Source organism: Chiloscyllium plagiosum, unplaced genomic scaffold (genome assembly GCF_037043375.1).
Source record: "Chiloscyllium plagiosum isolate Xiang-an unplaced genomic scaffold, Cpla_swu_hap1 HiC_scaffold_1, whole genome shotgun sequence".
Taxonomy (NCBI): Eukaryota; Metazoa; Chordata; class Chondrichthyes; order Orectolobiformes; family Hemiscylliidae; genus Chiloscyllium; species Chiloscyllium plagiosum.
The window spans coordinates 19,108,705-19,134,859 of record NW_028270139.1 but is presented as its reverse complement, the minus strand read 5'-3'; the positions used below and the strand labels follow the sequence as shown (position 1 = coordinate 19,134,859).

At 39.4% G+C, this 26,155-nt stretch overlaps 1 protein-coding gene across 2 annotated transcripts in view; it reads left to right on the top strand.

The window, feature by feature from the left end:
* The window catches only part of klhl2 (kelch-like family member 2), a 148,149-nt gene extending 126,880 nt beyond the window's left edge, over positions 1 to 21,269 (top strand). For both annotated transcript variants that reach the window (XM_043698470.2, XM_043698465.2), the window contains 5 exons: positions 4,863 to 4,964; positions 13,839 to 13,967; positions 15,216 to 15,356; positions 15,456 to 15,599; positions 20,156 to 21,269. In XM_043698470.2, coding sequence (XP_043554405.1) covers positions 4,863 to 4,964; positions 13,839 to 13,967; positions 15,216 to 15,356; positions 15,456 to 15,599; positions 20,156 to 20,184 — 545 coding nt within the window. In that variant the 3' untranslated portion in view covers positions 20,185 to 21,269. The remainder of the gene's footprint in view (positions 1 to 4,862; positions 4,965 to 13,838; positions 13,968 to 15,215; positions 15,357 to 15,455; positions 15,600 to 20,155) is intronic.
* The last annotated feature ends 4,886 nt before the right edge of the window (positions 21,270 to 26,155 follow it).

Below are 26,155 nucleotides of genomic sequence, written 5' to 3'. Positions count from 1 at the left end.
AGACTGTGTTCTCAAATTAGCATGATGACTTTGGCATTGTCCTGCCTTGTCTTTATACCTTCACATATTGTTTACATTTGAATACTTATCTAATGCCCTCTTGAATGCATCGAATGAGCCTACCTCCACCAGACTTCAGTCAGTGCATTCTCGAACCAAACCACCTGTTGTGTGAAAACGTTTTTTTTTCTTGCAACATTTTTACTCCTGTTGCAAAGCAATTTAAACTGTGGCCACTCTATCCAGTCTCCCCATGACTTTAGAACATTACACCGCAGTACAGGCCCTTCTGCCCTTGATGTTGTACTGACCTGTGAAACCAATCTGAAGCCCACCTAACCTACAGTATTCCATTCTCATCCATATGCCTATCCAATGACTATTTAAATGCCCTTAAGGCTGGCAAGTCTATTACTGTTGCAGGCAGTACATTCCACTCCCCTACTACTGAGTAAAGAAACTACCTCTGACATTTGTCCTGTATCTATCACCCCTCAATTTAAAGCTGTGTACCCTTTTGCTGGCCTTCGCCATCCGAGGAAAAAGGCTCTCACTGTGCACCCTATCTAACCCTCTGATTATCTTGTACATCTCAATTAAGTCACATCTCAACCTTCTCTCTAATGAAAACAGCCTCAAGGTCCTCAGCCTTTCCTCATAAGACCTTCCCTCCATACCATGCAACATCCTAGTAAACCTCCTCTAAACCCTTTCCAAAGCTTCCACATCCTTCCTATAATACGGTGACCAGAACTGTACACAATACTCCAAGTGTGGCCGGACCAGAGTTTTGTACAGCTGCAGCATGACCTCATGGTTACGAAACTTCATTCCTCTACCAATAAAACTAACATACCGTATGCCACCTTAACAACTCTATCAACCTGGGTGGCAACTTTCAGGGATCTATGTACATGGACATTGAGATCCCTCTGCTCATCTACACTACCAAGATTTTTACCATTAGCCTAGCATTCTGCATTCCTGTTTCTCCTTCCAAGGTGAATCACCTCACACTTCTCCACATTAAACTCCAATTGCCACCTCTCGGCCCTCTGTAACCTACAACATCCTTCGTCACTATCCACAACTCTACCGACCTTAGAGTCATCCGCAGATTTACTAACCCATCCTTCTATGCCCTCATCCAGGTCTTTATAAAAATAATAAACAGTAGTGGACCCAAAACAGATCCTTGCGGTACAGCACTAGTAAATGAACTCCAGGATTAGTAATTCACATCAACCACCACCCTCTGTTTTCTTTCAGCCAGCCAATTTCGGAACCAAACCACTAAATCACCCTCAAACCCATGCCTCCGTATTTTGAGCAATAGCCTACTGTGGGGAACCTTATCAAATGCCTTACTGAAATCCATATATACCTCATCAACTGCTTTACCCTCATCCGCTGTTTGGTCACCTTCTCAAATAACTCAATAAGGTTTGTGAGGCACGACCTACCCTTCACAAATTACCTTTCTACCCTTGAAAACTTTTCTCAGACCTCCTCCTAGCCTTTTACTCTCCAAGTTTCTCAGCCCCGCAACCAATCTTGTAAACCTCCTTTGCGCTCTGTCCAACACAATCACATCCCTCCTGGATATGTTGCCCAGAACTGTCCACAACATTGTAACCATTGTCTAATAGAAATTCACCAACAACACCTTGCTCTTGTACGCTATGTCCCTGCTAATAAAGCTCAGGATACTGTATGCTTTAGGACCTTTCAGTGATCTATACACTTATATTCCCAGGTTCCTCTGCTCCTGGACTCCCTTGAGAATTATACCCTGTAGGTTTATTGTCTGCCTGTGTTCTTCCTTCCAAAATGCATCAGTCCTCACTACCTTGCATTGAATTTCATCTGTCATTAATGCAAAATGGAAAACAGGTTAGTGAGTGAGGTGGACTCTGGACTGCTTCATGACCTTCATGATACTGTGCCTTTAACCTGCCATGTGATCACCTTTTGAAACCTATCACCGTGGTAACTCTAGCCATTGCTTGAGCTCCAAAATACAGAGCTAAAGTTTTGGCAGCTGGTAACACGTCTTGTACATGTTTTCATGTAGGACATGTGAAGTGTCCACACCACCCCCAACCCCATGTGCCGTAGGCTGGATGTTTCGCTTGGCTGAACTGATCTAGCATGCCTTAAGCATACCATCCTACTAGTATACTAATAAATTACACAAGTTTTGAAAGATTACCAAGCAAAACACTTAAACAATCACTAAGCTGATTCACAATGACATCACTAATTTTTGTTTCGTCCCTTGCAGCACAATTGGTCCACAATGTTCTTGGTACCAATATGTACCATGCACTGCAGCTATTCATCGTCCCCCAAATGAATGCCTTGCAGCCACTTTGTAAGATCTTCCTCCCTGACAATTGGGAGGTAACATACCATCTTGAAATCAAATGCACAGCTGCAGGTACACTCAAACTCTTGTGATGCTAAACTGTGAAACTTTCAGAGCATGGTTTTCAGAATCCTGCTTAACGATCCATTCTGTAGCTACTGATTCAATCCCTTTCTCTGGCAATGCTATGAGATTAAATCAGTCTGTTTGTATTCTTGGTGTCATGTTTGATCATATTATGATCTTCTGATCACACCTGACTTTCTTTTGTCTTGTCTCAGCTCAAATATTTCTTCAACCCTCATTCATGCCTTTGTTACCTCTAATTTCAACAATTTCAAAACACACTTAACTGATCTCCCACATTCTACAATAAATTAACCTGAGGTCATTCAGAACAGATGTCCTTGCTTTAATTCATACCAAGTCCCATTCATCAATAACCCTGTGCTTACTAATCTATATTGGCCCATGGTCAAGCAATCCCTTGAATTCAAATTCTTGTTGTCAAAGCTGTCCATGGTCTTATGCCTCCTATTTTTGTAATCCCAGGCCCCACAACACCTTGGGATGCTTTATTACATTGAAAGCACTACGTTAATATAATTTTGTCAATGTGCTTTGGTTTCTGAGCAATCTTGCTTGGGTCAGGGTCTGGAAGGCATCAACCTTCATCTTGTAATAGCTGGTAGCTAATTGTGAACAAGAAGTGCCTTTTTATGAGCAAACTGGCTGATGCCAAAGCCTGGCAAACGTCTGAAGGTTGCCTCCTGGCACAGCAGAGTGAGGAACCAGCAAGGTCTGCCTTCATTCTGAATGCTTGAGGGTCACTGGTGTGGCAGCATATCATCCCTGTGGAGTGGGGTTTGATCCTCACTGTGATGGCCTGAAAACTGTGTAAATGCTGATTTCCCTTTTGTAATCTTCAGAGCATCCTTCATTAAGGACCCCTAATTAAATGGGGCTTCTGAAGGCAGCCACTTAGCACCCAGTCCATTGGCAGCTTTTAGTTGGCTACCTTCAGGAGACTGAGCAGATCGGCGGACCTCAGAAGCCATCTGAAAGGGGCCCCAAACGTTATTCTGTTCCTAACCGAAGGTGATAAGATTCTGTTATATAAAATCCTTTACATTTTCATAATATGTTTAAAAAATATTTATGCCATCAAATTGCACTCCCAAATCATTTGTAAAATTTACCAACCATCTGAAATATGTAACTTAGTACCAACAATGCAAATATTCTATTTACTGTCAATGTAAATCATCCATTTATTTTGCTACTTTTATAATGCATCCTTACTAAAGTCTGAAAGGACCCAATAGCAAGCATACTCCCCACTTGGCTTTGTCGCTGTTACTTGGTATAAATTGCTTGGCAAAGTTTATGGCATTTAATTTGAGTATATTAGTAATTTGCAGTAAATATAAAATGATTAAAATAGAATGATGATTAGTAGTGGGGGTGGGTGTCTTGGTATCATAACAGGTACCATATGTATACCTGCACCTCTTGATCAACCTAATGTAGGCTGGCGATGAAATGAGTTAGTGTTGGAGGTGGGAGTATTTGGTGGGAGAAATGGAAAGACCTGACAACAATTGAGAGGAAGTCAGAAATAGAAATCTGGTAGAAGGTAAGTAACAGTGTCAAATTGAAAAATCCGCTTAATATATATAAAAAGATGAACGTAGCTAAGAAGAGAATAAAAGCAGGCACCTTGCACTATGGTCCATTTGATGGATAAAATGACTTCTGCCAAAAGTGTGTGTTTTACTCAACTTGACCTCTGATCATGTGACTGTGATAAGTTGAAGGACACCAGAGGCAGCATGGCAGACAGGCATTTTTCCCAGATGGTAAGTTTACTTAGAAGCCTAAAGACGTGAAAAGCTATTGAGCTAACTTTTCTCAGATGGTCTCTGAGCAAGAGAACTTGGTCTGAGTTTCTGCTAAATAATGAAACCCTGCTAGCAAATGCACAAGCATGAATATCTGTTAAAGGCAGAATTGGGCTGTGACCCCTCAAATTGCATTCTGATACTCATTTTCTAGGCTTACACATGAAAAAGAGCCACTTGAAGTTGGGGGATGGTGGTGGGGGAGGGGGGGGGGTGGGAAGAAGGTGCTGCTGTGCCCTAGAACTCTTAATTCTATGTATGTTCATAACTCCTTCAAGATAAGTTAGAGCAAATGGTGAAAAAAAGAGAAATGAGGCAAGGAGTGGATCGACACTTTTTTTTAAAAAAAGTTTAAAATGCCATATTTGTCAGGATTGTTGTGATCTTATGGTCCAGACATTTTCATGACTGCATGCCGAAAAAGAATAAAATTAAATTCTCTTTCACAACTCACCATGCATGGACTAGGTCTGTTATTTGCAGATTGTAATTAGCTGTATGGGTTTCTGTGCATTCATTGTTTATCATACCTATTTGTTGCTATCAGTTTGATATTGTGCGTGAGATTGAACGATCTGTTCTCAATTTTGCAGGTTTATCTTCTGTTGAGGTATACAATGTTAAAGCAAATGAGTGGGTTCACGTCGCCCCAATGAACACCAGGAGGAGTAGTGTGGGTGTTGGTGTTGTTGGAGGTGAGTTCTGCTGAACCGACGGTGCTGTGTAATAATTGGAAAGCTTGTCCCCTTGCTTAAAAGAAAATTGTTCATGGCATGTGGTTCACAGCATTTATTGCCCATCTAAAAACTGCCTTCCCTGTGGCATAAGTATTCCCACAATGCAGTTGGGTGGGATTGCTCGATTTTTATCCAGCAATGATGAAAGAACAGTGATATTGTTCCAGAGAGGCTGGTTTTTTAGCTTGTGGGAAGAGGGAAATCTGAAGGTTGTGTGCTCCCATGTGCCTGCTGTCCTCCTCCTAAATGGTAGAGGTCACAAGTTTAGGAGATGGTGTTAAAGTTGCTGCATTTTCTTTTCGTTTTAAAAATAATTTACACTGTAACTCTGTTTTATCTGAGAGAGTCAGACTGGTACAATAAAATCCAAATGCTACACACCCCACCTAGATCTGCAACTTGACTTCATATGCTTTTAAGCTGCCACAGGCACACTCCACAATCATATCTACACTTGAATATCTCCATGCGTGCCAAAAGTATGAACTTCAATAAGTTATAAACTCAGACTTCAAAATGTATCATAGAACAGTACAGGCCTTTTAGCCTATGTGTCTGTGCCAACCATAATGCCATTCTAAACTAATCCGGTCTGCCTGCGCATCGTTCATATTCCATTATTCCCCACCTGTTCATGTGTCTATCTAAATGTCTGTTAAAACGTTTATCGTATTTCCTCCTATCACCTCCCCTGGTAGCGTGTTCCAGGCACCTATCACACTCTGCTTTTAAAAAGAAAACTTGCTTTGCACATATCCTTTCATCTTTCTCACTCTCGCTTTAAACCTGTGCCTTCTAGTATTTGACATTTCCAACCTGGGAAATGAGCCCTGTGTATACACCCTATCAATGCCTCTCATAACTTTATACACTTTCATCAGTTTGTCCCTCAACCTCTAGTTTTAAAAAAAAAACTGTTTGTCTAACAGTTGTAGCTGTTACACTTAAATCCAGGCAATGTCCTGGCAACCCTCTTTTGCATCATCTCCAAAGCCTTCACATACTTCCTATAGCATGGTGACCAGAACTACACACAATACTCTAAATGTGGCCTAAGTTTTCTACAGCTGCAATAAGACTTGCCAACTCTTACCTTCATCAATCGCAGCATTAAGGTAAGAATGCTATATGCCTTTTTTTGCCACCTTTTTTATCCTTGAGTCTTGATGTCCAGGGAGATCAAGATGAGTTAATAAATTTAAAACCTCAACCATAATACCAATACATAGAATGTAACAACCAAGTAACAAAAGCAAATACAAGCCCACAGAGGGTTAATATTTAGTTCATATTTAAACACATCATTTATTGCCCTGACAAAATGAAACAAAAAACTTCTTATTCTCATACACAAGTTCTTTAGTTTTCTTTTCATACAACAAAGCTGTCTTCTTAACACTTTATTTTAGTCTCAGATTTTATTTCTATACCCAACCTTTGGTTGTAGTTGAAGTGAGAAGTACAGAATGTTTTACATTTGTGACTAAAATCATTGTCAGCTGAAGTCACGACAGGAGAGCTTTCCCACACTCATCTCTGCTGTGACTAATACCAGTTGTCCATTGGATTTCCCAATATTTTTTCTAACATCATAAATTTACACAGAGAATGATCTACTTCTCTGGGAGGTTGTTGAAGTGTTTCTCTTTCTTTGATATCAAGACCCCCTCAGTTATCATCTTACCTTACATAAAATTAGATTAGATTAGATTATTTACAGTATGGAAATAGGCCCTTTGGCCCAACAAGTCCACACCGATCTTCTGAAGAGTAACCCACCCAGACCCATTCCCCCTGACTAATGCACCCTACACTATGGGCAGTTTAGCATGGCCAATTCACCTGACCTGCACATCTTTGGACTGTGGGAGGAAACCAGAGCACCCGGAGGAAACCCACGCAGATACAAGGAGAATGTACAAACTCCACAGACAGTTGCCCGAGATGGGAATTGAACCTGGGTCCCTGGCGCTGTGAGGCAGCAGTGCTAACCACTGAGCCACAGTGCCGCCCACCTTGCAGAATTTGTAGCACCCTGTCTCTAAAGTATGAACTTGTCTTTTTAAACGATTTTTCTCCTGACTTTTCCACTGCAATTGTTTTTTTTTCCAAGTTATTCACCCATCTCTTGATTCTTTTTCACAAATTTGATCACTTTCTGAGCATAGTGGTATGCTTCATAAGCCTAGAAGCTCACTACTTTCTCAGCTTCTAAGTTTGTCATCCAAACCAATTTGGACAAATGCAACTATCTCTTTAAACATGCCCTGCTCCCCCTTCCTCCAGACTGCTACAGGCAGTGTTTGGACATCTTTGCTGGACACCTTGTCCAACATCAATGGTAGAGAGAAAAAACTGTTTTAAATACCCTTTGTAACAATAGTGTCTGAATCACAGGGGGTTCACAATGATCCCACGATCATTAGACTTCCCCTTCTTGATGGCACTGTTGGCCATACACATTCACCAAGCTCCTTTTATGACACCAGACATTCTCAATCAGTCTTGATCGTGTCGAGATCACCAATTTTAGAAGTTTTGGGGATCTTATAATTTAACCTCTCATACCAAGATTAATTTGTTCACTTGAGACTTTAACCATTAAAGCAATTACAAACAGTCTCGTGCAATAGCTCAAGAAACTTCACTTTGGTTATAAATAAGACCTATTAAAGCAGGACAGTGGCTTTACATGTGTGTCATGGTTCATGCTTTCTGGTTCATCTTGGTGCACAACTCAACATTGGGTCTCTGCCTGTCTCCAATGCTTTGAGGACATTAAACTTCTTACATGTTCCTTGGTCACTGAAAGATGGTGTTTGTCAGCGCTTTCCATGGCACAACTTGCAGCGTGATCAATTACGTCATTACGTTCATATGGCCTAGGCTAGCCTTGGCGTATGGTAATTGGTATAAGGAGCATGTGACTAATCTCTGGCTCTTAAGGATGATGGACATTGACTGAAATCACGACCCACTATCTCCTGATTGGTTTCTTAATTTGTCAGTTATCCATGGGGCCACCGCCTTCATTACATTTTATTAATCTCACTTTACGAAGGTAAGAGAATAGTTTGAAATGTTCTTTAGCTCTTTGCTAAAGAAAATGAGAGGGATTTGTAGTCACCACTTAAAGATTTATATCCTTGAGTTGATGTCTCAATATTTGCTTAATTGGTAAAGTTCCTATTAAATCAACACTGACTATTCATTCGTCATTTGTTTGACTTTTTCTTTTGCTGTGTTTGTAGATATTTTCTAATCAATGTGTTCAGAAATGTTATTACACACTTCTGAAACAGATGGGACTTGAACCCACCTTAAAAAGTTTGTTACCTTTGACTTTTAATAGTCAAAATCAATACAGAAAGTACTAATCTCTACAAGTTGTTTACAGAATTTTAGATTTATAAATGTAAACCCATGTTACAAAGTTAAATCTAATATAAAGGTTACCTTTAGTCAATTGCTATACTTCTAATACACCAACACAAGGACACAGCCATGGCTAGGATTTCTTGATAAGCGCCAACGAGCCTGAGTGTATACTATCTCTATCATGTTTCACCTTGGAAGTCTGGATTTGAAACTAAACAGACGTCCTTATAGCTGTCATTCTAAAACATTAGGTTCTTGCCTTCATTCTGTTCTCAATCCCATGCTGCATTTGTTTGTCAAATGAAGCTAAACTGAGTCATAGGGATGTACAGCACGGAAACAGACCCTTCGGTCCAACCCGTCCATGCCTACCAGATATCCCAACCCAATCTAGTCCCACCTGCCAGCACTCGGCCCATATCTCTCCAAACCCTTCCTATTCATATACCCATCCAAATGCCTCTTAAATGTTGCAATTGTACGAACCTCCACCACATCCTCTGGCAGCTCATTCCATACACATACCACCCTCTGTATGAAAGAGTTGCCCCTTAGGTCTCTTTTACATCTTTCCCCTCTCACTGTAAACCTATGCCCTCTAGTTCTGGACTCCCCGACCCCAGGGAAAAGACTTTGTCTATTTATCCTATCCATGCCCCTCATAATTTTGTAAACCTCTATAAGATCACCTCTCAGCCTCTGACACTCCAGGGAAAACAGCCCCAGCCTGTTCAGCCTCTCCCTATAGCTCAAATCCTCCAACCCTGGCAACATCCTTGTAAATCTTTTCTGAACCCTTTCAAGTTTCACAACATCTTTCCGATAGGAAGGAGACCAGAATTGCACGCAATATTCCAACAGTGGCCTAACCAATGTCCTGTACAGCTGCAATATGACCTCCCAACTCCTGTACTCAATACTCTGACCAAGAAAGGAAAGCATACCAAACGCCTTTACTATCCTATATACCTCACATGATTGTGATGAGTTAGTGCTAAGATCTGCATTGGCTATACATAAGGAGAGCTATATAATGTTAGATTGATCAAAGAATATTACTTGAATTGCCTGATTATAACTAAACTAATTTGATCTTGAAATGCTGCTTTCATTGCTGTTCCTTCACTTCTGTAGTTCTTTATTTTCCATCTCCAGCTTTAAAGCACATGCATGTGTACAGTAGGCTAACGTATTCCAGACTCTTTCTAAGTTGATGGGTCTTTTTAGGAAGGTCTGTAGTAAGCTTATCAAGGACACGCTCATATTTTCGATCATAAATTTCTGCAGTTGCCAGTACAGCTCCCACTAGCTATGCTCCTATCTTTTCTGTTATTTATCAGTCACATTCTGGAATATTCTAATCCTATTGTAACTTCTCCTTATACCTATAAATGAGTCAACTCGTGTTTAATTACAATCTAAGACAATTGCTTCTCAAACGTAAAACCAATTAAATTTCAATTTCTGTGACATCCCACTTCTGATATCACTGTCAGGTTTTGGGGGTATATTAATGCTGCCATGTCTGTGATGGAGTGGGTATTATAGTTTGTTATATGGGGTTATTCCACTATCTCTTCCTCTAAGTTCATCATCAGCACCAGTTACAATGCTTGCCACAGTCACTGACTTGCAGTTTCTTCTTTCTCTTGTTAGATAAAAGAATTTACATGGTTGTAAATATAAAGTGGTGATGATAATTTTCCCCTTTTGTTCTTTGTCCTGCTTCTGACCCATCGACCAACATTATCATTCTCTCTGTGGATTTTACCTATCCTTCAGCATTCTGTTAATTATTTTTTACGTTGTGCTATAAACCTTGTGATGGAGCCAACCAACTCCCATTAGCGGTCTGTATCTCTCTTTCTCTCCTCCTTACCAGATTGTATAATAAAGACTTTCCTTGCCCTCTGCACTGATGCCACCGGCAAAGCCCCCTACTTCCTGATCCCCTTGTCCGAATTCTACCAACATGGATTTAGCTTAAATATATCCTGCATGAAATCAATGTGGAATTTTCTAACTCCCACACAGATTCTACCACCATGTAGTTTTTAACTCTATTATGGTCACTGCACAATTCTACCAATGCAGATTTCTCTCCCTTATCCACGTGAATTCTACCAACCCAGCAGCTTCCTCACCCTGCTAGATGAATTCAACCTAAGTGGAAATTTTGTCTCAACTGTGGCTTTTGTGTGAATTCTACCAACACTGAGCCCCGGGTTGGCGACCTCTCTTCTCAGCATTTATTGGACTCCATACTCCTTCAGATTCTTTGATACTTGAACGATTCATCCTCTGATAAACTTATGGTTCAGTTACATCGCACTGTAAATTTTTGCTATAAATTCTGTGTTACGATCAAGCCCTCCACTATCACCTGATGAAGGAGAGTCGCTCCGAAAGCTAGTGTGCTTCCAATTAAACCTGTTGGACTATAACCTGGTGTTGTGATTTTTAACTCTGATCAACTTACTACACTATTTATGCGTGGTAAATACACTACTCTCACCTGCTTTGTAATACCACTTCCAGACTTCAAGCTGAATATCGTGTTCGTGATGCTAGTTTACATGATAGCCTCTATTAATCGACTGGAGACAGTCAGGTTTACAATTGTAAAGAAAACTGAGTTAACATTTTGGGTCCGGTAACACTTCCTCAGAGGTTCTGAGGAAGGGTCACCGGACCCAAAACATTAACTCTGATTTGTACCAACAGATGCTGCCAGACCTGCTGAGCTTTTCCAGCAACTTCTGTTTTTGTTTCTGATGTACAGCATCCGCAGTTCTTTTAGGTTTTTAAAGGTTTACAGTCATTTTATTCAAATGACACTGGGATAGTATCACTCCGGTTAGACTGGAGTAAGGCTATGAAGAAGATAGAAAAACTGATTATCTTTATACCATAAGTATTTAATTATTCAAGGTTCAATGTTGCTTCAAACAAACATAAGAAATGAATGTCCATTCTGGGTCAGATTCATCTTATCCAAGATGTTGGTGTTACTCCCATTCCCCATCACTGTCTGTTACCACCCAAGTCCAAATCCCTCCTGGCTCTAAGGCACCTCTAGAATGATTTATTAGCATTAACATATTCCTGCCACTGATCCAAGGTTCATTAACTGATGTCTGCTTTTTACTTTTAATTTCAAAATTTAGAAATACTTAAGTATATTTAACCATTATAGTCTAAATTCACTGATTTATTTTGACCGTATACAAAATTTTGTCAAAGACTGTGGATGCTGAAGATCTGAAACAAAAACAGAATTTGCTGGAGAAACTCAGTAAATCTGGCAGCATCTGTGGAGAGAAATCGGAGCTAACATTTTGAGCCCAGTGAGTTTCAGAATCTGCAGATGCTTCCAGACCTGCTGAGTTACTCCTGCAATTTGTTTTTATACACATCATTCTGCTGTAACGTGCATTTCATTAACACATCTGCTGTAATGCTATTGACGAATTGGGGACATTGTTTCTAAAGCATGAACTTTTAAAATGTGTGTTGGCTGTAACGCGATTACATCGCCAACACTTTAAAGCGCTGTTTCTAAAGAGTGATTTTTCTACAATGCGGGGTTTTGCTAGAGTGCAACCATTGTGTTATGGAAAAAAAACTACCTGTATATAATCTCTGGCTCTCAGCAACAAAATACGTGCAGTTGTATGTTTCTTTTCAATATTTAAGCTTTACAGCTTCCAAGAAAACTTAATTGTTCACACCAAGGCTAAACTAGAAAAGGTTAATAATTTCTTTATTACAGGAGTGACATTTAATTAATTTTATGGTTATTGAACTGCTATGGTGTGATTTGTCATTATAATTGAACATTTACTGCTATTGTTCTATAATTCTAAGCAAGAATTATGTAATACCTTTTCTATCACTGCTGAAACTGACTATAAGGAATCATGGTCTCTTAGTAACATAACTCATTTGATTCTATAAAATGAAGGATTACCTTTGCACCCATCCAGTCAATCAGCTTTACTAAGTCCCAAATGATTTGCCAAGTCCAGTTTGCTTTTTGTTTCTGTTCCTCTAGCCATGTCCCCCGCGTATGCCTGATAATATACCGCCTGTGCATAGTCAATAAAGTCAAAAAATATTCTAAAGATGTAGCATTATGGGAAAGACTTCTGCTCCTGTAAACTTTGTTCAGATATAGTGCATTTATTGTCTCTCAATTTTCTGATCCCAAATCTGTCTTCTGCTTGCTGAGGTACAGTTCACCAGACTCTGAACAACTATAATATCTCACTATGACCCCTTTCATTATGCTTGTACCTTGCTGTTGAGAAAGAGGTAACTGGATAGCAGTCCAGGGGGATCATTAGCAGTCTTCGCTCGATTTATAAGTGCTGATAACCTGCAATAAAACCACAGATCTGCTAACTTAACTAGACTGGGACTGAGCCAGTTCCTTCCTGATCCATCAGTCAATGGTACTATTTGCCTTAATCAATTGAATAATTGTGGGCAAATATCTAGTATAGAGCTTTAATGCAGGGTATGTAATCAGTCATCTCTCTCGAATAAGAGACTGGTAAATCCATGTTGATACCAAATTCCTGGTGTAAATTGCAGTCATCCTTCCGACTCTTCTATATGGCTCCAAAACCTTGACTATGTAGAGATGCTACCTCAAGGCACTGGAGAAGTACAGTTAGTGCTGTTTGTGATGGATTTCCCTTACCAGCTAGGAGGACAGGTGTACGACCAACCGTGTCCTTGAAGAAACCAGTAGCACCAGCATCGAGGCTATGATGGTCCAAGATCAGCTTTGCTGGGCTGGTCAGGTATTTGGGATGTCTGGGACTGTCAAGGTCAATTATCTTTACCCACCTTAAGGAAGGCACTTGGATGGGAACTGAGGAAGCAACTCAGAGACTCCCTGAAGGCTTCCTCAAGAAGTCCAACATAAATGCCAATGTGTGTGATACCCTCGTTCAGAAGAAACTGACTGAAGGAACCTCTTGTCTGAAGGGATACAATTCTTTGAGAATACTGGTAACAAGAGGAAGTATGGAAAGGAACTGGAGGAAGGAATGACCACAGTTTCAAGGCTACAGAACAATTCTTCCACCTTGAAACACCTACCAAATTTGTGGTCAGAGATGTGGGTCTTGGATCATGCCTACCATGCACAAGGACCCATGGCCAGTAACACTGGGTGATACTCATGAGTGAGCTATTTATGACGCTGCTGAATGAGAGAGCAGCTTCTGGTCCATCGTGACTATGGTGACTTTCCCATTTTAATACCTCAAATTTTGACAAAGTGGTTTACTTTGTGGTAAGTAATACTGAATAATAATATTGAAGGTAATTCTCAGTATCATCCGAAAAGAAAACCTATAAACATTGGCAGCAAACCTCCCAAGTATACCTGAAATGTAAATTCAAACGATCATTAAGACAAATTTCTTTGCACATTTTTGCTAGGTGTGTTGTATGCTGTGGGTGGCTATGATGGGGCATCACGACAATGTCTCAGTTCTGTAGAGGCCTACAACTCAGCAAAAAATGAATGGACCTACATTGCTGAAATGAGTACAAGGCGCAGTGGGGCAGGTATGAAACTGGAAATTACAGTTCACGCTCTACATTTTATCCCATTCAATTATTTTCAGCGTTGTGGAGAAAGAACACTATATTGCTTTAATTAATAGCTGTCAAAGATCCTGTATATGAGGAAATGGATGGCCTCCCTTTGCTGTATCTTTGTATGATTAGATAAAAACCACCCCATTATCTGTTATAACTCATGGAGAGATGCTTTATAACAGTATCTTAAAACTCATTATTTTCTGAATTCCCTGCATGTAACAGTCATGGGACGAGATTTCCTCTGTGGTACTGTAGTTTTATAAAATTGGTTATACACAGGAAATGACTTTGGTGTTTTGTACTTAAGATAAGTTGTAAGCTCCCAATAGAGAAATTATGCATGATCTTTTCTCTGAAGTTTTATTATCTTGGAGTGCAATTCAATTTTTGGAGCAATGCTATGAGGGAATGCTAAATTGTTACAGGTGCACTCTTTCAGATGAGACTTTAAACTGTTACCCCATCTACCCTAAAGTCAAAGCAAATGGTCCCATGGAATTACTTAAACAAGAGCTAGAGAGTTTGCCTAGTTTCTGGCCAGCCTTTGTCTTGGCCAATATTCATTTCTCAATATATTTATAATCTTTACCGCCTTACTGCCTGCAAAATGGCTCCTATATTTGCCTAAATTAAATTTGTGTTTACACTTTAAAAGAACTTTTATTCATTTTGAAGCATCTTGAGACATTCTGATATTGTAAAAACATGGCTGTATAAGTAAACAATCTTTTGCTGTGCGCATTGGAGTAAATGACAGAGGGTTTAATTTTATTTGCAGTGCAAGGCATCTGACGTTGCTGCTGTGCTCTCTAAAGCGCAGTTCTCATTTTGATGTTTTGTCCTGTTACTCAATAGGGTCCCATCTTGTACTGGTCAAAAAATGTCATTCAAACAAGACAAAGCCAAACTTGTTAAATTGGCTAAATTATTTTGTTTTTTTTTAAATATATAATTAAAACCAACTTAAAAATGCAATGGGTCAAAGTATTCAAAATAATGTTCTTTGCCTCATTCCTGTCTCCTGGCACCTGGTACCCGAGGTCCTGGCCTAATTAAGTATTAAGCAAAACTGATTCAAAACAGCGACAATAAATCCTGCAGGGGAATATTTTCTGAATTTTGGAGTTACCAGATTTTGGAAATCTCCTGACTTTCGACATAAGTGGCTAAGTTTTTAAGGCAATAAAGGGCACCTTGTTTGCATTATTGCAGGTGTGGGAGTTCTAAATGGTCTACTCTACGCAGTTGGAGGTCACGATGGTCCATTGGTGAGGAAAAGTGTGGAGATGTATGATGCCTCTGCAAATACCTGGAAGCAGGTTGCCGACATGAATATGTGCAGGAGGAATGCAGGTAGAATTGCCCAAGTAAAAGTATTTTTATTTTTGTGCACAATTCAGGAATAAACAACTAACCTGTTGTTATTATTTCTACCTCCTTAACCCCTGGCAGGTGTCTGTGCTGTAAATGGTCTGCTGTACGTAGCCGGTGGGGATGATGGCTCCTGTAACCTTGCGTCTGTGGAATATTACAACCCAGCATTAGATAAATGGATACTTCTACCACAGTGTATGAGTACAGGAAGAAGTTATGCAGGTTAAGAACCTTAATTTATTGGCTTTTTCATCTTTATATCTCTGCAGCTGTGTTTTCAGCACTCTTTCGGTGATATTTTTACAGGCCACCTTGGAGAGTTCTTTCCACAAATTGACAAATAGCCTTTCTACCATATTTGTGTACAAGCTCTCCCTCTGCAGGTTTGATGAAGCATTGCAGCTTTCACCTTTTGGTGTTTGACACATGCAATTAGTTCAAGATTATTTTTCATTTTATACCTTTACTCCCATATATTTCTGGTTGATGAATGATCCAGGTATTTTACTACATGTTTAAGTGGCTGATGTTGGGAAATGTGAACTTCCATCCTTTTGACAAGCTACAAAATGAAGATTTTATTACCAGATTTTAAAATGGATATTACACGTAAATGTTGAGCTTTGGCCATATAGATGTTTCTGCGAATTAAAGGGTTATACTATAGATGAGGTCATTATCTTTTACTAGGGTGAGTGAAGCACTGCAGTGAACTTTGCCCATATCCTGGGACAACACGGGCATGATTATTTTCTGATTTTTATTTCCTGTTTTCTGGGAGTGGTTGTGGCTTTGGATGTGTTTCTCGATGTGGCATATGACTTGATGTGAAAATAAGCACAGCATGACTCTGTTACACTTGCTCCATTGTCTAGTGTTAAGGTATGTTGCACAGTCCCCAGAGAGACAGATTAATTTCAAAAAGAAATTTGGAATTGAAGTGACTAATAGAGAGGAAAGCACAAAATTTCAGACTTTTACTGTGATAACTGCATTAAAAGCAACATGGGTAAATACTATTCAATAGCCATCTTGTACTCTCTAATATTTCTCAAATTCTCCATTTCATTTTTAACATATTCAAAAATCTCTTTCTTTAGTTATTCTTTATGCTGTTCTTAATGGATACTTCATTCTTTGTGAAACAGCCACAGTTATTCCTGGCTCCTGAAGTTTGCTTTAGTTCCTTTCCCAGCCTGATTACTTCTAATCCCAAACCTGACTTTCAGTGTGAGGGAAACTTTGGAACTCAAGTTAGGTAAATATTTCCACCTCCTTTGTATCCCCTCAAATTTGTCATCTAAAATTTGAGTGCAAACCCCTACTTGTTTTTGGTCTGGTAACTAAAAGAGTCGACATTTTCTCGCTTTAGTGCAGGCCTGGTTCCCTCCATCCTTCTCTCTCTGTGACTAAGAATGTGGAAGACTGACTGCCTTGTGCCTGAGAGTTTGAGATATCTTTTGAAATCCTTCAAACTGATAACTGCAATGAATTCTACATCTTTTCCGTTCTCAAAGCTCATCTTAGTTAGAATGTGAACCGCATAGACGTCGTATCCAGGCAGAAATGCTAGTTACTTATCCTCTGGGCACCCAATTCTATTGGAATTAAACAGGTAGTTCAAAGTACAGTTTCTGTTAAAGTCTGACATTCCTAACATCACTCTGAGAGACTTGGAAACTAACAGTTTCTACTCAGTTGGATTACTGCTGTTGCCACTGTCTACAGGAGTATCTATCTTGTCTCTTGGGTCCCAAGGCTGCTTGTTGAGAATTTGAAGCAGGACAGGTAACCCCACCACTCCATTTTAGTTTAAATCCAAGATACCGACCTAAAATGTAACAATCATAAATGTCATAGTCGCAACCAAAACTAAAATTGTCAGGGAACAATCAGCTTTTTCTCTGAAACTGTCTACACAGTTTCATGCCTCTTTTGACAAATGGTCAGGTCTGTATCACTCATGGATGTTGTAGATTCTAGTTTTTGCCATTTTCCATAAATACCAGCTTTCAACAATAAACATTTAAATACAATTAAAATAAAAATTGCAGGTCATGGAACAACTGTGACAAGAAAGAATTAACATTTCAGCTTTACGAACTTTCAGTAGAACTGTTATTTATCTTTTGTAAGATTTTAATTATTTCATTCAACTTTCGTGAATCTCCTTTGCACCCTCTGTAGTGCAATCAAATCCTTCCTGTAGTGTGGTGACCAGACTGCACACAGTACCCGAGCTGTGGCCTAATCTAACCTAAGCTCCAACATGACTTCCCTGCTCTTATAATCTGTCACTATCATTCAGCATGGTGCCTGTGTTGCCTCTTTCTATCTTTCCTACTCTTTCCCTATGAACGTACAAGCTAAGCAGAAGTAGGTCAGTTGATCCTTTGAGTCTGCTCTGCCATTCCATAAGATCATGGTTGATGAGTTTGTATTTTGAATTCCACATTTCCATCTGATATCCTTAGATTAATTCCATTGTCTAACAAGGATGAATCTCCACTTTTAAAAATATTCAAATGTTCCACCTCACCAGCTTTCTGAGGTACAAGAGTTCCAAGGTGTCTCAAGCCCCTGAGTGGGGAAAAAGAAAATCTCATCTGCTCTAAAAGGGTGAACGTTAATTTGTAAACAACGCTGCTAAGTTCTGGACTTGCCAATAAGAGGCACCTTCCTTTCCGAGGCTGTGCAAAGATCATTCAAGATCTCATACAATTCAATTAACCTTAAGTCTGAAACTCCAGTGGAAACAAGCCCAGTCTGCCCAGCCATTCCTTTCGTAAGATAACCTACTATTTACAAGTAAACCTGCTCAGAACAGCCTCCAGTATATTTACTTCATTCCTTAAATGAGGAGACCAGAACTACACATAGTACTTCAGATGTGATCTCACCAATGCCATGTAAGTTGGAGCACAATTTTTAATGATCTTATCCAACATTTTTTTCTTGTTCACTTTTGCTCGTTATTATTGGAGCTGTTTCTCTCTCTCTCTCTCTCTCTCTCTCTCTCTCTCTCTCTCTCTCTCTCTCTCTCTCTCTTCCGCCCCCCCCCCCACCCCCAATTCTTTCAGGCAGTCAATTCATCAACTTATTTGATTTGATTAGTTGAGAATAGATTTGTTTCACAGCCAGTTCTGAGAGACCTAAAAAGCTTGTTCAACTCATGAAAGTAGCTGATCCAACATAGTGTTGAACAAGAATTAGGACATTCTGGGCTACAGTTCCTTAACAAGCAATATCAGTGGTATGCTGAATATTTTACATAATGTCAGCGACACAACAGTAAGTTTACATTAGTAGAGGCTAAGATGATGGATTGGTGTTAATACTGCGCTGGGATGAGTTTTTTTTTTAATATATTGTACCTTCAATTTATCATACTGGGGCTATGATGTACGTGACCAAAATCAAAATTAAGCAGTTCTGAAGAAGTCCTACTGAAGTCGAAACGTTAAGCTGCCATACCTGCTGAGTTTCTCTAGCATTTTCTATTGTTGTTTCAGATTTCCATTCTTGCGTGCAATTATAATTAATTTTGGTCAAACACACAGATGGAAAAAAAAGTGTAGATCATTGTGCCTGAAGAAAGTAAGGGACAGCCTTGAAGATAAACAATACATTTTCAATGTGTAAGTAGTAGTTAGAAAGACTGAGTACATTTAAAAAGCAGAACAAAAGTAGTTGCGGGACAAATGTCAAAAGGAACTAGAATGTAGATAATTGGGAATGAGTGTTATTAAATAGTTGTTTCGTGTGTCATTGTTTAAGAGAACAAAACAACATCGCTTTAAAAAAGACCTTTCCAGTATCAAAAGACGGATTTCAGCAGAGTTGGGTAAGAGTGCATTGTAGACCAGCACCAATAACAGTTTCAATTCTCATATCAGCTCACTAACTCTTAAGAGTCTGCTTCCTCATCTTCACTATCATAAAATCAAGGCATAAGTTTGGTTAAGTGATCCTTGGGCAAAGAAGAGAGTGACATGAAGAGTGTGAAGAAAGAGAATCAGCTAGATAGTTTGTGAATAAATTAATTTCATAGACAAACCAGCCTTTTTATATCAACAGTATACTCAATAAATACTTGGTCCAGAAGATCTGGACCTATAAGTCTTGACTGGGGAAAAAATAAGTGAAGCTTTAAACAGACATTTTTCAAAAATGTATTAAGTTTAGGCACCCATAGATCAGAAAGTAGCAATGATTTGGTCATTGTTTCATGTTCTATTTCGTTGCAATCAAAATGTAATGCCTGTAAAGATGTCCATCTTTTTTTTCTCAATATAGGTAATACCAAAAAATTCATCAATTTGTTTGCCCCCAAGAAGGTTGAAGCACACATGAAATTATATACCAATGTATTTAATGTCTGTTCTGAAGATAATCTTGTGTTACTGTCACTTTGGATTTTGTTTGAAATTTTCAATCTACTCAGTTCTGGAAAATGGAGTTGCTGTGTTCCTCTTTAATTTCTTACTGGAAGCATCATGTGCTGATGTTACAGCATGACTTCAGTGAAGTATTTTGCAGAGTGTCAGTACTAATTCTCTTACTCTGTTTGGAGTGCATGTTCCTTGTCTGCCGGATCTGATAGGTTTTCCAGCTTCTTTTCCCTGTGACAGGATGTTATTACAACAACTGGGCTTACTAACTTTGTCCCTGTCCTTTGTTCAAACAAGAATGCGTGGGTTATTTCCAATTTCTGTCAAACAATCCTTTGTTTTGATCCCAACATAGGATTACAACTAATTGTTTCTCTCTCTTTCTAGGTGTTACAGTAATTGACAAACCTTTATGATTAAAGTATGCTGGAAACGTTGAACACTGGATTCTGCATTGAAATGGTATTTCATGAAGTAGCTCAACTTTTTAGCACTTCTTTGATGACCACATTAGAAGCGAGCATTTAACGCAGTGTGGAAGAGGCCAGACAACAATGTCTTGTCAGCAAGAATAGAAGATTAAGATGATTGCACTTGATGGGAAGCACTACGTGGAAAGGGGCTACATTACAGCTTTTAGCAAGTAGTGTTGGAATGGAGCCTTGAAGCATAGGATTTGAAAATCAAAAGCTGCTATAGAAATACTGACATATGTCGGGCAAGATTGATTTGTGCCATGTGAAACAAAGCAACACTTTGTTCTGGACACTACAGTTAATGGCTTCATAAAACTCGTGAATAGCAAACAGAGTAATGGTTACAATTGTATAGTGGCAAATAAATTGGTTCCATATGTCTAACTATGGAGATTGATGTCTAAGTTGCCAACAGTTACATTTTGATTACAGGACCATAATTTTGTCTACCTTTTGCTGTTATCAGCACTTGACTTAAGACTTGTTTAAATATTTAATTTATTTTTGGTTCGGTATTGAAAAAAACAGTAAAGAGTGATAGTATTTGTAGGTATTGAAAGTTTAACACTGAGTTATCAATCGTGGAGGGGAAAAAAAACTACCAAAACTTTTAAATGCATTTCCAATTTTAAACTAATGCAACTAAGTGAGTACAGGCTGGTTTTAAAATGTATGTTTGTTATTTGTTTCTATTAAATCATGATCATGTTTTGATGCATTTCTACTTTTCTGTGACTCTTGGTTTACTTAATATTGTTCTTGGCATGAAGAATAGTGTTGTAAGTTTACATTATTAAATGGTATGCATTTTCCCTGAATTGCATGTTGTGTTGCCAGTATTCAGTACAATTATGTACTGGTTACATTTTGCTGCTTTTATTTGAGTAACACTTGCCAGTTATGTTTAGTGTTCTGCTTAATTGCTGTAAGGAATATGAACACTAAATAATTTATTTGTTTGGCAGTGGGGAGAGTACAACTGTTTCTGCATTATTCAAATTGTTTAAATAAAAAAATTTATTGTGTTTAATTGTAAAACTCCTTTTTTTGAAGAAAATAGGATCCATTTTTCTAGAAATTTAAAGTTATTAGGGATAATTGAGAAAGCTGGATTTGACATGACCTTAAGTGTTCATGTGGCAACGTTGTATATAAAACATGGTGGAAAATGGAAAGTTGTAAGTACCATTGCTAAAAATTCTCAAATATTGCTTATTGTAGGGGAATGGGTCTGGGTGGGTTGCGCTTCAGCGGGTCAGTGTGGACTGTTTCCACACTGTAAGTAATCTAATCTAATCTAATCTTAACTGTATATTTTGTGTGGAGTTTGCACATTCTCCCCGTGTCTGCGTGGGTTTCCTCCGGGTGCTCCGGTTTCCTCCCACAGTTCCAAAGATGTGCAGGTCAGGTGAATTGGCCATGCTAAATTGTCCGTAGTGTTAGGTAAGGGGTAAATGTAGGGGTATGGGTGGTTTGCGCTTCGGCGGGTCGGTGTGGACTTGTTGGGCCGAAGGGCCTGTTTCCACACTGTAAAGTAATCTAATCTAATCTAATTTTCTTTCTATTGGGCACATCTTGAATATTTGAGAAAGCTCACCATCAGTGCCATTTCCAAACTACAGTCTTAAACTCAATCAGTTTGGAGTTTCTGTATGTTGCAGATACTCAGCCACTTTCCTTAGGATCACACTTGACCTCTATAAATCTGTTGAATAAGAGATTGTCAAGAACCAGGGCTAAGGGCGAGCAACTGTGTGCAGTTTAGGGACAACAAAATTGCAAAGTACTTCCCCAATTTTGGAAATAATTTTTTTAACATTTTTTTTTCTAAATAAAGATTTTCTAAAGACAGAATTAAAATTATAAACATTACGTCAAAAACAATGTTTTTAAAATAAAATAATTTATTAACACACTGGAATATTTTCAGGTCGGTGCACAAATTATAACTGCCGTGACAGCACGGGCATCACGGTGGCTCGGTGGTTAGCACTGCTGCCTCACAGCACCAGGGACCCGGGTTCAATTCCCACCTCGGGCAACTGTCTGTGTGGAGTTTGCACATTCTCCCTGTGTCTGCGTGGGTTTCCTCCCACAGTCCAAAAATGTGCAGGTTAGGTGAATTGGCCATGCTAAATTGCTCGTAGTGTTAGGTGCGTTACTCAGGGTTGAATGTAGGGGAATGGGTTTGGGTGGGCTGCACTTCGGATGGTTGGTGTGGACTTGTTGGGCCGAAAGGCCTGTTTCCACACTGTATAGAATCTAATCTAATCTAATAACTTGATTTGACTTTCTAAAATTCAGACATTGAAAATTAAATGCCATGAGGGCGTGGAGTATAAAGGTTGGCAAGTCATGTTACAGCCGTATAAAACTTCAGCTCAGCCATAACTTTGAGTTCAGGATGTGGAGGCTTTGGACTGGGTGTGAAAGGGCTGAGCCAGGATGTTACCTCGATTGGTATATATTAGCTACAAGGAGAGGTTGGACAAACTTGGATTGTTTTTGCAAGAGTGTCAGAGGCTGAGGGGGGACCTGGCAGAAGTGTATTTCATAACTTAAGGCATGGATAGGGTGACTAGAGTCATACTGCAGGGAATCCAACTCATCTGTGCCAACCCAAGCATCCCAGTCTGACCTAGACCCATTTGCCAGCATTTGGCCCATATCTCTCAAAACCCTTCCTATTCATAAACACATCCAGATGCCTTTTAAATGTTGTTTTTGTACCTGCCTTCACCACTTCCTCTGGCAGCTGATTTCAGACATGCACTCAAATAGTTGGATTTACCACCACCCAGCCCCATTTTCTTCCACACCAAAGTGGGAATGACAAATACTAGAGGACGTAGATTAAGGTGAGAAGGGAAAGGTTTAGCGGAGATGTGTGAGGGAAGTCTTTTATACAGAGGGTGATAGGTGCCTGGAACATGCTGTTGGGAGAGAAGATAGCAGCAGATATGCAAGCAACGTTTAAGAGGCATTTAGATAGCCACGTGAACAGGCAGGGAAATGTAAGCAGATGGGATTAGTTTACAATGACATTATGGTGGGCTAAATGGCTTATTTCTGTACTGTTCTATGTCTATGTTCTAAGCAATCTACTAATGAAAGTAACTCATTTTTTTGTTCAAGCTTGTTATGAATGTTGGCTGTGAATAGTTGATAGCAGGGAAGGTAGCAACATCTGAGAACGAATAACAAGATGATTCAGTCACTGTGGAGGTACATGTCTTCCTACTAAGAAAATTACCTAGTATTGTGCAAGTTCTTTTTAATTTGGTTCCGACCAGTATCATTCACCATTGATTGACAGACTTGTTATCTCCATGCCCATAACCTCTGTTATAAGCAGATCTTCAAAATGATCTCTAGCTGGCCTAGTCGCCATCTAATTACTATTGTGATAGTTGCTCTGCTATTTATTTTACAATGTTCCCAAGTTACCTTGTAGATGTTCAAATTAAGCGTCATTTCAGTGAAGTTGGAATTGATATAATAATGAGCTTTTGGCACAAGCTATGGATTTGTGGGGAGGGCACAAATATTCCGTAAAGGGATATGGACAGGTTAATGAATAGGCAAGAAAGTGGTAGATTAAGTATAACATGGGGGGGTGGGTGGGGAAATGAGTCTGAGCACTTTGGATACAATAGAAAAACAATTTATCAAAAGGTGAGATGGGCAGAATGCTATGCTGCAGAGAGATCTAGATGGCCTTGTACATGAAATCACAAAACCTTGGCATCTGGAACAGCAGGTAATTAGGAAGGCAAATTGAATCTTGGCCCTTATTGCCTGGGAAAGGGGTACAAGCTCCTTTCAGGGATGTACAGGGCATTGATGATTTCACACTTGGGAAACTGTGAACAGCTTTCCTCTTTTTATTTGAGAGAATATGCTTGTGTTGGATATATTATTCACCAGGCTGACTCTGATTTGAAAATTGATTAATGAGAAAAGTTTGAGCAAGCAAGATTTATGCTCATCAGAGTTTAGATGTATCTGGTGATCTTATTGAAACATGTTGCACTGAGGGAATTTGACAGTATAGATAGATAGTGACACAATGTTTCCCCTCTTGTTTGGGAGGTGAGGGGGGACAGAGAGAATGGAGAACGAGGGCCGCAGTTTAAAAACAAAGAGCATTCCACTTAAAATTGAGATGAGGAGCAAAGTCTTTTGGAAGATCATGGAATTTTCAGTTACTTAGTGCAGAGTCTGAAGGAGAAAATCAGCTTCTCATCATAGATAGAGTCATAGAGCCGTACAGCCCTTTGGTCCAACTCATCCATGCCGACCAGCTATCCTAAATGAATCTAGTCCCATTTGCCAGCACCTAGTCCATATCCCTCTAAACCCTTCCTATTCATGTACCCATCCAGATGCCTTTTAAAATGTTGTAATTGTACCAGCCTCCACCACTTCCTCTGACAGCTCATTCCATACATGCCACCACTCTCTGCGTGAAAAAGTTGCCCCTTAGGTCTCTTTTATATCTTTCCCCTCTCACCCTAAACCTATGTCCTCTAGTTTTGGACTCCCCCGCCCAGGGAAAAGACTTTGTCTATTTATCCTATCCATGCCCCTCATGATTTTATAAACATCTATAAGGTCACCCCTCAGCCTCCAATGCTCCAGGGAAAACACCTCCAGCCTATTCAGCCTCTCCCTATAGCTCAAACTCTCCACCCCTACCAATATCTTTGTAAATCTTTTCTGAACCCTTTCAAGTTTTACAACATTCTTCCTATAGGATGGAGATGAGAATTGCATGCAATATTCCAAAGGTTGCCTAGCCAGTGTCCTGTACAGCCACAACATGACCTCCCAACTCCTATAAGAGAAAGTGAGGACTGCAGATGCTGGAGATCAGAGCTTAAAAATGTGTTGCTGGAAAAGCGCAGCAGGTCAGGCAGCATCAAAGGAGCAGGAGAATTGTCGTTTTGGGCATAAGCCCTTCAGGAACTCCCAACTCCTATACTCAATACTCTGACCAATAAAGGAAAAGCATACCAAATGCTCCCTTCAGTATCCTACCTACCTAAGACTCCACCTTCAAGGAAGTATGAACCTGCAACTCCAACGTGGTTTAGGAACACTCCCCAGGACCTTACCATTAAGTCTATAAATGCGGCCCTGATTTCTCCTCTTCTATGCTCCTGGATTTCCTTCCTTCCTTGGTCACAGGTAGCCTCCTAGTTTTTGAACACCTCATGTGTCAACTGGTAAAACCAAACCTAAACTTTATAAGGCAAATAGAACACCATTTGCAGACAACCAAACAGTACTTGGTCAAACCTCCAGGAATATCTTTAACCTGACTTTTCAACTAAAAGGATTCATTTTTCCTCTTCAATCTGGTGCATATTCTAATATCAGTCATACAAACAGTACTACTAAGCTTTCTCTAAGGTTAAGTGCTCACGAGAACTAGACTGGTACATAAAGTTAGAGTTTGATAGATGAAATGAGGGTCTAAAATGGAGGCAGATTTCAATATATGCAAGTGAGAAGTGATCTGTTTTGTACTAAAAGTAATTAAATCTCAGTATTTGTTGAAAAATTAGGCTTGGCAGAAATATTAATAGATGCATTTACACAAATCACTAAAATGTGATTGTCTATGAAAATTCTAGAAGATTAATGCAATATTAGTATTTAAAATTAAAAGGGTAGATAACTGCATCCCTCCCAATTTGTGTTCTGTGACATTAGTATACAGCCATGGTTCAGCCACACATCTGGACGGTTTTTGAGATTGTGCACCTTTAAAAGGTATTGACCTAAAATACTGTAGTTCAGATACACTTTGATCACGAAGAAAAATAACAAAAACAGCTTATTTCACTTGAAATGTAGACGTTTAAGAGCAATTTGATTTGAATCTTTAGATTTTAGAAAGGAATTG